General features: G+C 43.5%; 1 protein-coding gene and 1 pseudogene across 1 annotated transcript in view; both read right to left on the reverse strand.

Annotated features, from left to right (window-relative positions):
• The window catches only part of LOC109389580 (cyclic nucleotide-binding domain-containing protein 2-like), a 91,476-nt gene that overhangs the window by 68,538 nt on the left and 8,879 nt on the right, over window positions 1–14,059 (reverse strand). Inside the window, exon 3 of the mRNA XM_019655208.1 lies at window positions 7,557–7,607. Within this exon, the coding sequence (XP_019510753.1) occupies window positions 7,557–7,607 (51 nt within the window). The remainder of the gene's footprint in view (window positions 1–7,556; window positions 7,608–14,059) is intronic.
• Window positions 2,320–6,410, reverse strand: LOC109389550 (eukaryotic translation initiation factor 1 pseudogene; annotated as a pseudogene).

A 14,059-nucleotide genomic window follows, 5' to 3' on the forward strand; every position in this document is an offset into this window, starting at 1 on the left:
CTGCTGCAGTGGGCTGCTGTGAGCTACCATGAGTGGCCGGCAACCAGCATGAGCTGCCAAGAGCCATGGTGAGCAGCCGTCCAATGGCCGGCGAGAGACTACCTCACCTGGGAAGAGCACAATGATAATACCAACATGGCCAGTGAAGTGACGTCCTCCAAAACTAGACTGAAGAACAAAAGGACAACTTGTCTGTTCTACTTCCCTGATTCCCCAATGCTGTTCCTCTCCCCCAATTCCCCAATAAAATCTTTAAAAAATAAATAAAAATATGCTGCATACTATACAGTTGCCTATGGATACTTATCAGTGCTATGCATACATACATATGTGATAATATTTAAAACTATAGATAGAAAGGGTATATATCAACATCAGGAAAGTCGTTACCAGTGAGGAGAATGGGAGAGGGATGATGAGAAGCTTTACCTGTAACTGTAATATTTTCTTTAAAAATTATATATGGAAATATGGGAAAAGGCTTTATTAATAAAATTAATACTTACTGAAAATGTGCCACTATGCTAAGTCCTTTATGTGTACTGACTCATTTAATCATCAACAATAAATCTATATAGTTATTAATACTATCATCACCCTTTACAAAGGAAAAAACAGGCACAAAAAGTCAAGTAATTTTGCTAATTCTAATATTAGTCACGTGACTAATAAGTGATAGGTATTTGAACCCAGCAGTCCGGCTCCAGAGTCCATAAATTTAACCTGTTACTTTACCCTGCTGCTGTGCTTTATTTTCTCCAGATCTCATATTATCAGGAAGGGTGGGTACAGAGCAGGACTTAGGGGCTCAGAGTGTAGCCTGTGACTTGCCCAGTGTCGGGGAGGAGAGGTGGAGGTAGTAGGCTACAAAGCAGAGCTCAGGAGTCAGTCTTTCTGAACCCTAATCTGGAACTCTTTCCTTTGTGCCCATGCTGTGACTTCAAAAGGTACAGGGTGGCCACATGCACTGGAGGCCCCCTCCTACACCTGCCTCTCCCTTCCTCAATATACCTGTTTGTTCAAGCTTCCACTCTTCCCTCGCAAGGCCCTTGACACCCCCTCACCACCTCCTTCTTCAGGACCTTCCAGGAATGAGATACCATAGATCTCCTCATCGTTCCTGAGTTGGCAAATGACACGATGAGCCCCTTTGCCTTTCAAGGATAGGACCACAAGTCCTTCCAGGTATCCGCTTATATTAGAAGTGAATAGCTTCCCTCTGTAGTACAGTTATAAGTGTACCTCTCCACTCCTCACACCCTACCAACAGCTGCTAGAAGCCTTGTTCTGAGAAACTCTCATCCCCAGGATCTCCTTATGTCCCAATTAAGGATTCTGGAAGGAAGAGAGGAACCGGATTCTGTAAACCTAATATTTACTGAACACTCATAGGCATTACCTTAGTTGCCATATTTTGCCGTGTATAATGTGCTCCCATGTATAAGGCACACCCATGTTTTTGGCCCAAACTTTCAGGGAAAAAAATCTTTTGTTTTCATTTGTTTTTCTGAAAACAAGTTTTATTTAAATAAGGGTTTAACTATATTACAGAACATTAAAACTGAAGGCGAAAAAAACCACAAAAATCAGTTTACTTCACATGGCATTGGGCAGCTGTTGCCAGTAAGTTGCAAGCTCCACAGCTGGCTACATAACTGACATATCAGTTTGAAATGTGTTCCCTTGTCAAAAGTTTAACTCTGATAGAAGGTTGGCCTCACATTCTGGAGTTTGGACATCAAATAGCTAGGATATGTCTGGTCAAAAAGACCTTGGTGACATGCCAGATGTCCTATCACCTCACTAGAGGGGAGGTGGCTGCTTTAAGCTCCGCCCACTGGGCCAGGTTGGAGGCACCAAGGGATCTTTGACCACCAAAGGCTCCCTCTAGTGGTACAGCTGCCATTGCAGACATACCCCATCCTCTCTCCTCAGCTTCACCGAAGGAATTCAGGTGGTGACATTTCTTAGGGCAGGGAACGCTGCAGAGGGACAGCCGAGACGCTTTCAGCCAGACACAGCCATCTGTGATCTTGGGGCTCTGGGCTTGGGTGAAACATCACGTTATTCCTCTGTTTCAGGCTGGACACTACCAGGCACATACTGCTTGACCTCTGTTTAAATGAGGGACTTCCAGACTAGACAGTATGGCTTCTTTTCAGTTTATTGCATGGAGTTACACTAGACCAAATTAAAAGCAGACCCCACATGATTACATTATACAAGTTGTGAGGTTTTTAAACTTGTGACAAGGGACAGAAGAGGAATTCTAATCATTGCAAGGAAATCTTCAGTTAAGCTTCAGTGAGCCAAAAGCACTTAAAACCCATGAACCTTCGGCTGGTCCTTCTTAGCCAGTCCCAATTCTGTGAGGAACTGGCATATGTTCTTGCACTGGTCACCGTGAAGCTGAATTCCTTCTCCATATTCTGGATGCTCAATTACAGGACCATTGCAGGCAAATTCCTTCTTAAACTCCTTCACTAGTTCCTTTTTATAGTGATCATCAGCAATCCCTTGGACAGTAGTAAGGGTCTTCCTGCTGTTTCTCTGTTGAATTCTTATATGGATATAATCCTCAGTGCTGGCAGGAAGTCAACCACCACCTTTACTTGCATCAACAAAGGGGTCAAAAGAGTGGAGGTTCTGGANACTCCACTGAAAACCAGGCTATGGCTCTTTCCACCCAAACCTATGCCCCAGCCCTCCCAGCTCTCTGCCTAGCAGGCATGTAACCCCCAAAAGCTGCCCTTGAGAGGCTTCTGCTCTACTCAAAGCCACCCTGACTGAGTAATGTTTTTAGGTTTAGCTTCACACTCCCCTGCTTAGTCTGACTCTGGTCTTCAGCTCTCCAGCTGCCCAGGCATCAGCCCAGGTCTGCTGGTAACCAAAGGCTCCTAGTCCCCTTCACTTCACCAATGCATGGCACCCTGAGTCAGACTGTCCTTCCTAAGAGCTAATCTCAGTCTCTCAGGTTACAATTCTCCTACTCCATCCCTTCCCATCTCATGGCTTAAATACAGGGAAGAATCTGGCAGCAGGTTTATTTGGTTTGGCCAGCATAATGTCTTCAAAATGTATTAATTTGAATGTCTTTAGATGGGGCATGCCCTTCCTCTCTAGCGGGCCCACAGGCCCCTACTCCCTGCTACATCTTAAACTCAATCACATCCACATAGTTACATTACCTGCTGGCCCCTTTGAAACCAATCTAAGACCACCTTCCTTTCCCCCATCACCAGCCCCCCACCCCCACCTCTCTCCCTGGGTACTATCCTTCAGAAACCATTTTGGGAAATTTCTTGAAGTGAATCACTGGATGCGGGAGAGGGGAGCTGCATCTAGTCACTCTAGGCACAACAGGAAAATGGGCAGGGTTTGTCCAGGTATCCGCCGGGGGAACTTTGGAGGCCTGGATAGTAATGAAGACAACCTTGGGGAACCAGAACAAGTTAACAGAATGGTGATCAACTTTTCCGAGCCAAAAAGGGGTTCATGATCTACAGCTGGGATAAAATATTTGAAATTGGGACCTTCTCGAAAGTCTAGAAACCATGGTCACCAGAGTGAACAGGCCCTGCGATTGTTCCCTTCTTGTTTAAGTGAGAGGACAGGAAAAAAGATAGAGAAAATGAACAGGAGTGGGCATTCAGAAAACCCCAACTAGACTTCTTCTGGCTCTTTTGATCACCGTCAGAATGGTGATGGCTTCTTCCCCACTCCCGATGTTTCTTCCCACATGGAGGAAGCTGTACTAGTCAAACACTACTAGCCCCTCTCCTCCTTCCACACTGAGAAGGAGTGACTTAAACTCCTTAGTGGATCTGGAAGCAGAAACTGGGTATAATCACCCCCTTCCCCTTCCCTCTGAGACCACATCCTGCTCTGCCCTTCTCTGCTGGGAGCTTAGGACAGGAGGCCCTACTGCTACAGTGGAGGTCTGCCGTGGTGCAGCATTGCCTATAGCTGTGTGTGCAAGGCTGTCTAATTCTGGGGTTCAGTATTAGGTAGCCCTCCCGTTAATGATACACATCATCTTCTCCAATATAAATCTCATCATTAATGAGAGCGACAGTTGAGTCTCCCATCTGCTTTGCCCTTTGTCTTCTCTCTCAGTTGATACAGAACTTGGGCTGGGAAGTAGGGTGCTAATTATAGTGCTCCCTTAAACCCTGCTAATCCTGCTGAGCCTAGCTACTTACATCCCAGAAGGAGAAGACAGGGTGCTTTCTGTAAGCAGTCTCAATGATCAAATATTCCCGGAACCCCCTGAGGCCTTGGCGGAACATTTTACACACTCGGGTCATGACAAGGATATCCAGGATGAGCTGGTACAGCCCCTGTGGAAACAAAACAAACAAGAACAGTGGAAACCATCTGTTTTCAACCATCAGCAGCAGGCTGGATGATGCTGAATAAGGTGAAATGTAATACGATTAAATGCAGTGATGTGCTGGAGCAATGGTTACATTTTCAGGAAGTTTTCAAGACTGTTGAAATCATGTTGGTAGCTTGAAATTGCCCACAGTGGGAATATTTATGCCACATAAATACTGGCAATTACTACAAATGGGGCATCCCTCTCCCCAAGAGCCAGTTGTTAAAACATTTACCAGCCCAGCTCCAGTTAAATGTCAAGTCCTTCACTTTGGTGCAGAAAATAAAGAGCACAAGTAGTGGCAGGAAGTGAGGGGTGATGCAGACAGCCCGAACTTGGGAATCAGATAGACCTGAGGGAAAAACAGTCAGATGCAACATTGTTGGCTTTGAAGACAGAAGAAGGGAGCCATGAGCCAAGGGATGTGGCTGGTGTCTAGAAGCTAGAAAAGTCAAGGAAATGAATTAATGAATTTTTTCCTAGAACCTTGAGAAAGGAACGCAGCACTGCTGCCACATTGATTTTAGCCCAGGGAGACCCATGCCAGACTTTTAGAATACATAAGATAATAACTTTGCATAGTTTTAAGCCACTAAATTATGGTAATATGTTAGAGCAGCAATAGAAAACTAACATAACACCTAATCCAAGATGGGTCATCCAATCTTTTCCCTGGGAATTTGGAATTAAAACTAAGAACAAATCCCAATTATCAATTTAGGTAAGGGCAGTCACCCTCAACCAGCCAAGTAAATACAGGCGATGAGGAAGCAAGTTCAACACCAAGAGACAAATCCAGAATGTAAAACAATCTACAAGTCATTAACCCAGTTTCTTCAAAAAGTCAATTTCATGAGGAGACAAAAAAAAGAACAAGGTGTGGGGGCTGCTCTAGATTGACTTAAGAAACATACAAACAAATGCAAAACATGAACCTTTATTGGATCCTAATTCATCACAATAAGCTGAAAACCATGTTTTAGGAAAAAATAAGGAAACTGAATATGACTGAATATTAGATGTTATAGGGAATTAGTTTTAATTTTGTTATGGTGATATTGTGTTATGTTCTTATTTTTAATAAAGTATCATAAAGTATGCAACTTTCAAATGATTCAGCAAACACAGACCCATGCACACAGGCAAATACATAAAACCAATATGGCAAATGTTGATTGTTAGATCTAAGGGGCGACCATTATATATATTTCAACTTTTATGTTCAAAAATTTCCATAATTTAAAAAATGCAAAAACTTTTATTAAATTTTATTTTAAATTTTATTGGGGAACAGTGTGTTTTACCCAGGACCCATCAGCTCCAAGTCAAGTTGTTGTCCTTCAATCTTAGTTGTGGAGGGCACAGCTCAGCTCCAAGTCTAGTCACTGTTTTCAATCTAGTTGCGGGGGGCACAGCCCACCATCCCATGCAGAAATCGAACTGGCAACCTTGTTGTTAAGAGCGTGCGCTCTAATCAACTGAGCCACCCAACCGCCCCTGTTTATTAACTTCTGATAGTAAGAATATCATAAACAAAATGAAACGACAAACTGAAGACTGGAAGAAGATATTTGCCCTGCATATAATCGACAAAGGATTACTGCCTAGAGCTACAAAGTATTTCTATTACAAGGGATAACCAGCCAGAATCTTTTTGAATTTAAAAAATTCTACAAATCAAAACAACACAAATAACCCAATAAAAAATAAGCAAAGGATATAAACAGGTAATTCAAAGGGAAAACTTAAATCACCTATAAATAATGAAAAGATTCTGAATACCACTAGAATTAATGAAAATGGAAATTAAAGCAACAAGATACCATTTTGCACTTTTCAGATTGGGGAAATGAAAAACATGGCACAACTATGTAAAGGTCATATTTACATGACTATGTAAAGGTCGATTTGGCAATATTTTTAAAAGTTGAGGATGTATGTCCTTCACAATCAAGAAATTGTATCCACATTATGTATACACTATAGAGAAACTTACACATGTGCGCAAGGACATGACCATGAGGATGACCATGGCACACTGTTACAGTGGGAAGCTGAAAACAACTTAACTGCCCACCAGTAGGGGAATGCATCAACATGTTACAACACAGTTAGAGGACTGAACATAGCACTAGAGCTGTGTATGTCAATGTGGGAAAAACTCACTCATAATTTTGAGTGGAAAAAAGGTAAAATACAATGCCCTTCATGGTACCATTTTAAAAATATGCTGTATANTCCTGTCTGAAGGGCAAAGCTTGGGTAAACTTCAATGCCCAGTGTCAGACACTGGCCAGTCTGGAAAGGTGAAGAAACCCAGAATTTGGATGACTTATACTGTGCTTCATAGATAATGGGGCATGAGAAATTAGATTATGCCCAGCAGAGGCACGCAACAGAAGCCACACCTTGGCTCCAAGGTGGAAGGGAGGGGCAGGGTGGCACAAATGGTCCTGGTAACAATTCGAAAGCTTTGTCCTACCCCCTTTTCCTGAGAGAAAAACCAACATGGCTACTCCAGGCCAGGGTCAAGTCAGATCTACATTGGTGAGAACTTCAGATCCTCCCTATAAATAGGTAGGTCCCTTTAAATTTTAATTTTAATTTTAAATTTTAATCAATGTCCAGATTTGGTAGGGAGGAGCTGGGACGATACCCATGATTCTTGGAATTCAGAGAACAAGTCACACAGTGCAAGGCCTCACTCAGATATAAGGCATTTCCTCATCAGAATGGCCGTCCTACACCCAGATTGGGGACAAGTGTGCCAGCATCTCTTGGAGAGCTTGGGACAGAGCCAGAATTCTCACACAGGCCAGGGCTTTTCCCACCACCCTGATTATTTCTCCTCCATCAAGGGCTCTCACATCCTCTGCTTTGCCTTCTGCTGTTTTTCCCCTGGGTCCAAGAGCAGGAGCTGTCCCCTGCTGGTTCTGCTCAGCTATAAAGCAACAATGAGTTCACGGGGACTCACAGCCTTAAAATGCCAGGACTAGAAGGGATCACTGAGATCAGCTACCTTATAGATGAGGAAACTAAGTGGCTAGCTCAGGGTGACACACTGGGTTCGTGGCATTTACAGGGCTGAACCCGGCTGTCCTGATGCCCAGCCCAGTGCTTCTTCCATGCCATGATGCAGAAAGAAAATTCCCAATATCAAGGTCAGAGCTATGCATACCGACTCTGTAACGAAGTCCATGGTATCATATGTGATTTGGCCTTGCTTCTTCTGGAAAAAAAAAAAAAGAAGTAGTAGTAGTACGGGAGAGAAAGGCGAATCAGCAAGATTGCTTTTAACATTCTGCATTGAAACCCTTCTTCACACCTTGACCACACAGCAGGCAGGAAGCCATGGGAAACCTCCCATCAGCTGGGCCTCTCTGTCCACTTCAGCTCAAAGCCCCAACTCAGCATGAGGCCTGGGCACAGCAATGACAATATACTAGTGTGAAGAGAGAGAAAGATGGGAGTGGGGAGAGGGAAAGGAAGATAAAGGATGGAGAGGAAAAAGAAGCAAACAAATGGGAAATTCGAGGGAAAAAAGAAACCCAGAAAGGAGGGATAAAATGGAAGAAACAAATGAAGCCAACCTTCACTGAGTGCCTATACCAAGCCAGGCACGGTGCACCTTCCTTATTTTATTCCATTACATCTTTAGGACAAAGCAGGTGTTATTAAGCCCCATTTTGGACTCAAGGGGAGTGAAGGAACTTGCCCAAGGATCAACACCAAGTAAATGGTCCTTGTCTAGAGGACAGCCAGGAGGAGGAGGAGGTGTAAGAGATCTTAGGGATGAACTGATCCAACCCTACCTCCTAAATGATGCAGGAGGATGTGGAAGGAGCAGGGAAAGGGGCGAGAAAGAGGGGAAATGTGTAGGGGGATGTAGGGGGCAAGGAAAGGNTATAACATAACCACATTTATTTAAGAATGTATTCCAATATCAAAGGCAAATTTCAACAATGCAAAAACTGCAATTACGTTTGCACCAACCTAATAGCACCAGACCTATATATTACTCCAAAAGTGGGAGAGGAAGGCAGGGAGCAAGAAAAACAAAGGGCAGATGAAAGGCACTCACCAGAAAAATATTAACATGAAACAGATGATAATCATGAACAACAAAGAACTCAAAGGGCTGAGTGGATTTTAAAATAAGAGATCAAAGCAATGACATAGTTCAAAGAGGAGAAGATTAGACATCAGGAGGAGATGGCACTGGCAGAGCTCGGGAATGAAGTGTTTTTTAAAAAAACATCTCAGCAGTGAAGTCATTTTAGACACATCAAAAAGGAAGCTAGCCTTACTGAATAAAGAGGATAGGATTGCAAAAGGCAAGTGAAGGAGTTGGAAATGAACAATTAAAAAGGAGCCAGAAAATAATATCGCTCACAAGTATGGAGATAATAGAGGGATGTGAGGTAACATTGGTTTATGAGGAATGAGAATTACTCATCACTGAGTTAATTACAAATATAATCCAGCGAGATTAAGCACCCTAGACCTGTTATCTGCAGCTCATCAAAACATCAAAAGACAAGACAGATCTTTACCCTAAGATCAAACATATTTGATAAAATAGGTCATCAAAAAGAAGAGATTAAAGTCAGCAGAGAGACCAGAGCAAGCTTCTTAGACTACATATAAAATTTTCAAAATGGAACGTCCTGGAAGCTTTTTATCCAAACCACTGTATTAGCTGAACCTGCTTCTTCATCACGAGCACAGCTGGCCCCCTGGAATAATGTACATACTGTGTGGTGTATGCAAATGAAATTACAGAATTACTAATTCTGTTGAAAATATGAATTTCTTGTCCACTTGTAACTTATCTTAAATTTTTCTATTTAATATCTCACATTAGGGCCGGCCAAGTGGCTCAGTTCGTTAAGAGCGCAAGCTCTGAGCAACAGGATCACCGGTTCAATACCCACATGGGCCAGTGAGCTGCGCCCGAGTTGAGCTGCTGCTGAGCTGCCAACAGGTGGCAGGATGGCTCAGCTGGTGAGAGCACATGCTCCTAACAAGGTTGCCAGTTCGACTCCTGCATAGGATGGTGCGCTACACCCACCTGCAACTAAGATTGAACACAGCACCTTGAGCTGAGCTGCCCTAAGCTGCCCAACAGGGCTGCCAGATGGTGACTGGGCTTGGAGCTGAGCTAGCTGCGCCCTCCACAACTAAGCTTGAAGGACAACAACTTGGCTGTTCCCCTTCCCCAATTCCCCAACACTGTTCTCCTTTCCCAATAAAATCTTAAAAAAATAATAACAATGCAAAAAAAAAAAACAAGTGTTGGTGAGGATGTGGAGAAACTGGAATCCCTTTGCCTTGTTGATGGGAATGTAAAACAGCAGAACTGCTGTGGAAAACAGTGTGTGGTTCCTCAAAAAAGTAAACATAGAATTACCACATTGTCCAGCAATTCCACTTCTGGGTATATACCCAAAAGAACTGACCACAGGGATTCAAAAGAGGTTATTTGTCACCAGTGTTCATGTCAGTATTATTCACAACAGCCAAGAGGGCGAAACAGCCCAAATGTCCATCGATAAATGAATGGATAAACAAAATGCAGTATTATGTACAATGAAATATTAGTCAGCCTTAAAAAGGAATGAAATTCTGATACACAGTGCAACATGGATGAACCCTGAAGACATTATGCTAAGTGAAATAAGCCAGACACCAAGGGGCAATATTGCATGATTCCACTTATAGGAAGAACCTAGAAGGGCCAAATTCAAAGAGACAGAAAACAGAACAGTGGTTACCAAAGACTGGGGGTGGGGAGGGAGGAATGGGGAGTTATTGTTTAAAGGGTACAGAGTTTCCTCTTTTTTTTTTTTTTTTAGCTGAGCCATTCTACTACCTGTTGGCAGCTCAGTGGCAGCTTAGCTCGGGCCGTGAATCGAACCAGCGACCCTGTTGCTCAGAGTTTGCACTCTTTTTTTTTTTTATTAAGATTTTATTGGGGAATCGGGGAAGGGGAACAGACCTAAGTTGCTGTCCTTTTGTTCTTCAGTCTAGTAGTGGAGGACATCGCTTCACTACCCCATGTTGGTATTATCATTGCGCTCTTCCCGGAGGAGGCAGATCAGTCACTGGCCACTGGGACGGTCCCTCATGGTGACTCTTGGCAGCTCACGCCAGCTGCCGGCACTCATGGTAGCTTTACAGCAGCCCACTGTAGCTCCACTGCAGCCTACGCCATCACCGGCNGGGCTCTCCAATTCACCAAAGTCCTCACTTCACACAACTACATCACCTGCCAGGCACATTATTTGCAACCCTCCGTATAGGATCTGTATGGTCTCTCTTTCAGGTCTAGAATCCTTTGACTATAACCAGTGGTTGCAAAATTGTGGTTCACAGCCCATATTTAGCCTGCTGGCATGTTTTGACAGAGTTTTGGGGGGTTTTTTATTTGAATTAGTTGTTAATAGCTAAATACTGGGGATTTTATAATTTTCTAGGAAAACATAATTTATCAAAGTGACCCCAATAGAAGCCATCTAAATAGACTAGTTTCCATAGAAAAAAATAGAGGAAGTTGTAAAAGAACTCTCTCACCACCACTACCACCAACAAAGAAAAAAGTACCAGATCCTGAAGATTTCACAGGTAACTTGAAATAATGATGTTTCTTAAACTGTCCCAGAACATAAAAAGAAGGAAAATACCAAATTCTTTTTATGAAAGAGAATGCTGATACTTAAAATATACTAAAGGCTGCATAAAAAGAGAAAGCTACAGATTCATCTCATTTATGAGTATTATTTTTAAAATCATAAATATAAGCAAATAGAATTTAGTAGCATATTTAAAAATAACATATCATCCAAGGCATGCAAAAATGGTTAACAGAAGGCCAGCTGGGTGGCTCAGTTGGTTAGAGTGCAAGCTCTGAGCAACAGGGTCGCCAGTTCGATTCCCACATGGGGCAGTGAGCTGTACCCAAGCTGAGCTGCCAACGGGCAGCCAGATGGCTCTTAACAAGGCTGCTGGTTCGACTCCCACATGGGATGGTGGACTGCGCCCCCCGCCTTCTCCCCCTAAATTGAAAGCGGCAACTGGATTTGGAGCTGAGCTTGCGCCCTCCACAACTAAGATTGAAGGACAACAACTTGACTTGGAGCTGATGGGTCCTGGGAAAACACAATGTTCCCTTCTCCAATTCTCCAACACTGTTCCCTTTTCCAATTCCCCAATAAAATCTTTTTTAAAAATGATTAATAGAGAATCCAGAAATATAATGTTATGTTAGCATGGTTAAGAAGAAAAATCATCTGATCTACGTACACTAAAAAAATTGTATTTTTGGGGCCGGCTGAGTGGCTCATTGGTTAAGAGTTGGCTTGGGAGCACAAGCTCTGAGCAGCAGGGCCACCAGTTCGGATTCCACATGGGCCAGTGACACTGTGCCATCTACAACTAAGATGGTTAACAACAGCTCGACCTGGAGCTGGGCTGCCGTGAGCTGCTGGCGATGGCGTAGGCTGCAGTGGGGCTGCAGTGGGCTGCCGTGAGCTATCGTGAGTGGCTGGCAGCCAGCGTGAGTGGCCGGCAGCCGCCATGAATGGCTGTCCAATGGCCGGCGACTGACTGCCTCACCCAGGAAGAGCGCAATGATGATGCCAACATGGGCCAGTGAAGCAACGACCTCCACAACTAGACTGAAGAACAAAAGGACAGCAACTTGTCTGTTCCCCTTCATCAACACTGTTCCCTACCTCAATTTCCCAATAAAAATAAATTTAAAAAAATTGTTTTTGACAAAGGCACACCAATGAACATGTCACTCTTGTGGGCACCTGGGCCTCCAATGTGCTGGGACCTTATTAAGACTGCACAGAGCACGCCTGAGCTATCCCATTGGCTGGGAGCTGTTCCTGGATGCATTCACTCACCAGTATTTCTGGGCTAAACAATTCAGTGGCCAGAGATATCCCCCAGCAAAGGTGCTTAGAGTAGGAGGTCATCACGTAGGCCTGTGCAGAAATGGCATGTGCCCAGAAGACACATAAAGCCGACCAAGAATGCCTGGGGCTGCAGGTCTCAGGGAGAGCTGGCAGAGTTCGGAGTTCTCCAAAAGCCATGCACCTGGAAGGCAAAACCAATAGCACCCTCTGTAGAATATTGGAGTCATGATGTAGGGCTGGCTCTGGAAGCTTCCCTGGTGCCAGTGGTACCAAGGAGAATCAGGGCATGTGGGCTGATCAATGAAACACACAGACACGCCATTTTTGCAGCCTTGTAGCTCCTAAGTCCCATCTTCCAGAAAGAGAAAGGGTTAAAGTAAACCAACTCACTTACACATAACTCTTGTCATAAGGAGCTTTGCTATTCCTGCCAGCCTAGAATTTTACCTTTAGTCCCCTCTTCACACACAAGTCCAACAAATAGCTGGTCCAGGAAGACTCACTTCATTTAAAGGGGAGTTATAGTAAAATATAAATATTAGGTTGGTGCAAAAGTAATTGCGGTTTGGACCATGAATTTTAAATCATTATAATTAGGCTCAAACACATCTTTATTAATCAAAATAGGAACCATTTCATGCAACCCATTTTTGCCAATGAGAAATAACTTTGTTTATTCCTGTAGCATAAAAATCCATGCTTTGGAATTCAACAAACTCTTGGAAAGCATTTTCTGCATCCTGCTCATTGTGGAAGTGTTTTCCCTGCAAAAAATTGTCAAGATGCTTGAAGAAGTGGTAGTCGGTTGGCAAGAGGTCAGGTGAATATGGTGGATGAGACAAAACTTCATAGCCCGATTCATTCAACTTTTGAAGTGTTGGTCGGACATTGTGGAGAAGAATTGGGTCCTTCCTGTTGACCAATGCCGGCTGCAGGCGTTGCAGTTTTCGGTGCATCTCATCGATTTGCTGAGCATGCTTCTCAGATGTCATGGTTTCGCCAGGATTCAGAAAGCTATAGTGGATCAGACCAGCAGATCACCAAATAGTAACCATAACCTTTTTTTGGTGCAAGTTTGGCTTTGGGAAGGGCTTTGGAGTTTCTTCTAGGTCCAACCCCTGAGCTGGTCGTCTCTAGTTGTATAAAATCCAGTTTTCGTCACACATCACAATCCGATCGAGAAATGGTTCATTGTTGTTGTATAGAATAAGATGACATTTCAAAACGATGATTTTTTTGATTTGCGGTCAGCTCCTGAGGCACTCACTTATCGAGCTTTTTCACCTTTCCAATTTGCTTCAAATGCCCAACACCATAGAATGGTCAACGCTGAGTTCCTTGGCAACTTCTCGTGCAGTTATGAGAATCAGCTTTGATGACTACTCTCAATTGGTCGTTGTCAACTTCTGATGGCCAGCCACTACCCTCCTCATCTTCAAGGCTCATGTCTCCTTTGTAAAACTTCTTGAACCACCACTGAACTGTACATTGGTTAGCAGTTTGTGGGCCAAATGCACTGTTGATGTTGCGAGTTGTCTCTGCTGCTTTATGACCCATTTTGAACTCAAATAAGAAAATCGCTCAAATTTGCTTTTTGTCTAACATCATTTCCATAGTCTAAAATACATATAAGCTTTTTGAGCTTCCTCCTTTGCTCAGTGCCCACTCCAAACTCTTTGGAGTACACTTTCTCTTCTAATAATGGCCCTTGAGCCATTCTCTACTGCTCAGGCCACTTCTGCTTCTTTGAAATGTATTT

This window comes from Hipposideros armiger, unplaced genomic scaffold (genome assembly GCF_001890085.2).
Source record: "Hipposideros armiger isolate ML-2016 unplaced genomic scaffold, ASM189008v1 scaffold_238, whole genome shotgun sequence".
NCBI classification, from domain to species: Eukaryota; Metazoa; Chordata; class Mammalia; order Chiroptera; family Hipposideridae; genus Hipposideros; species Hipposideros armiger.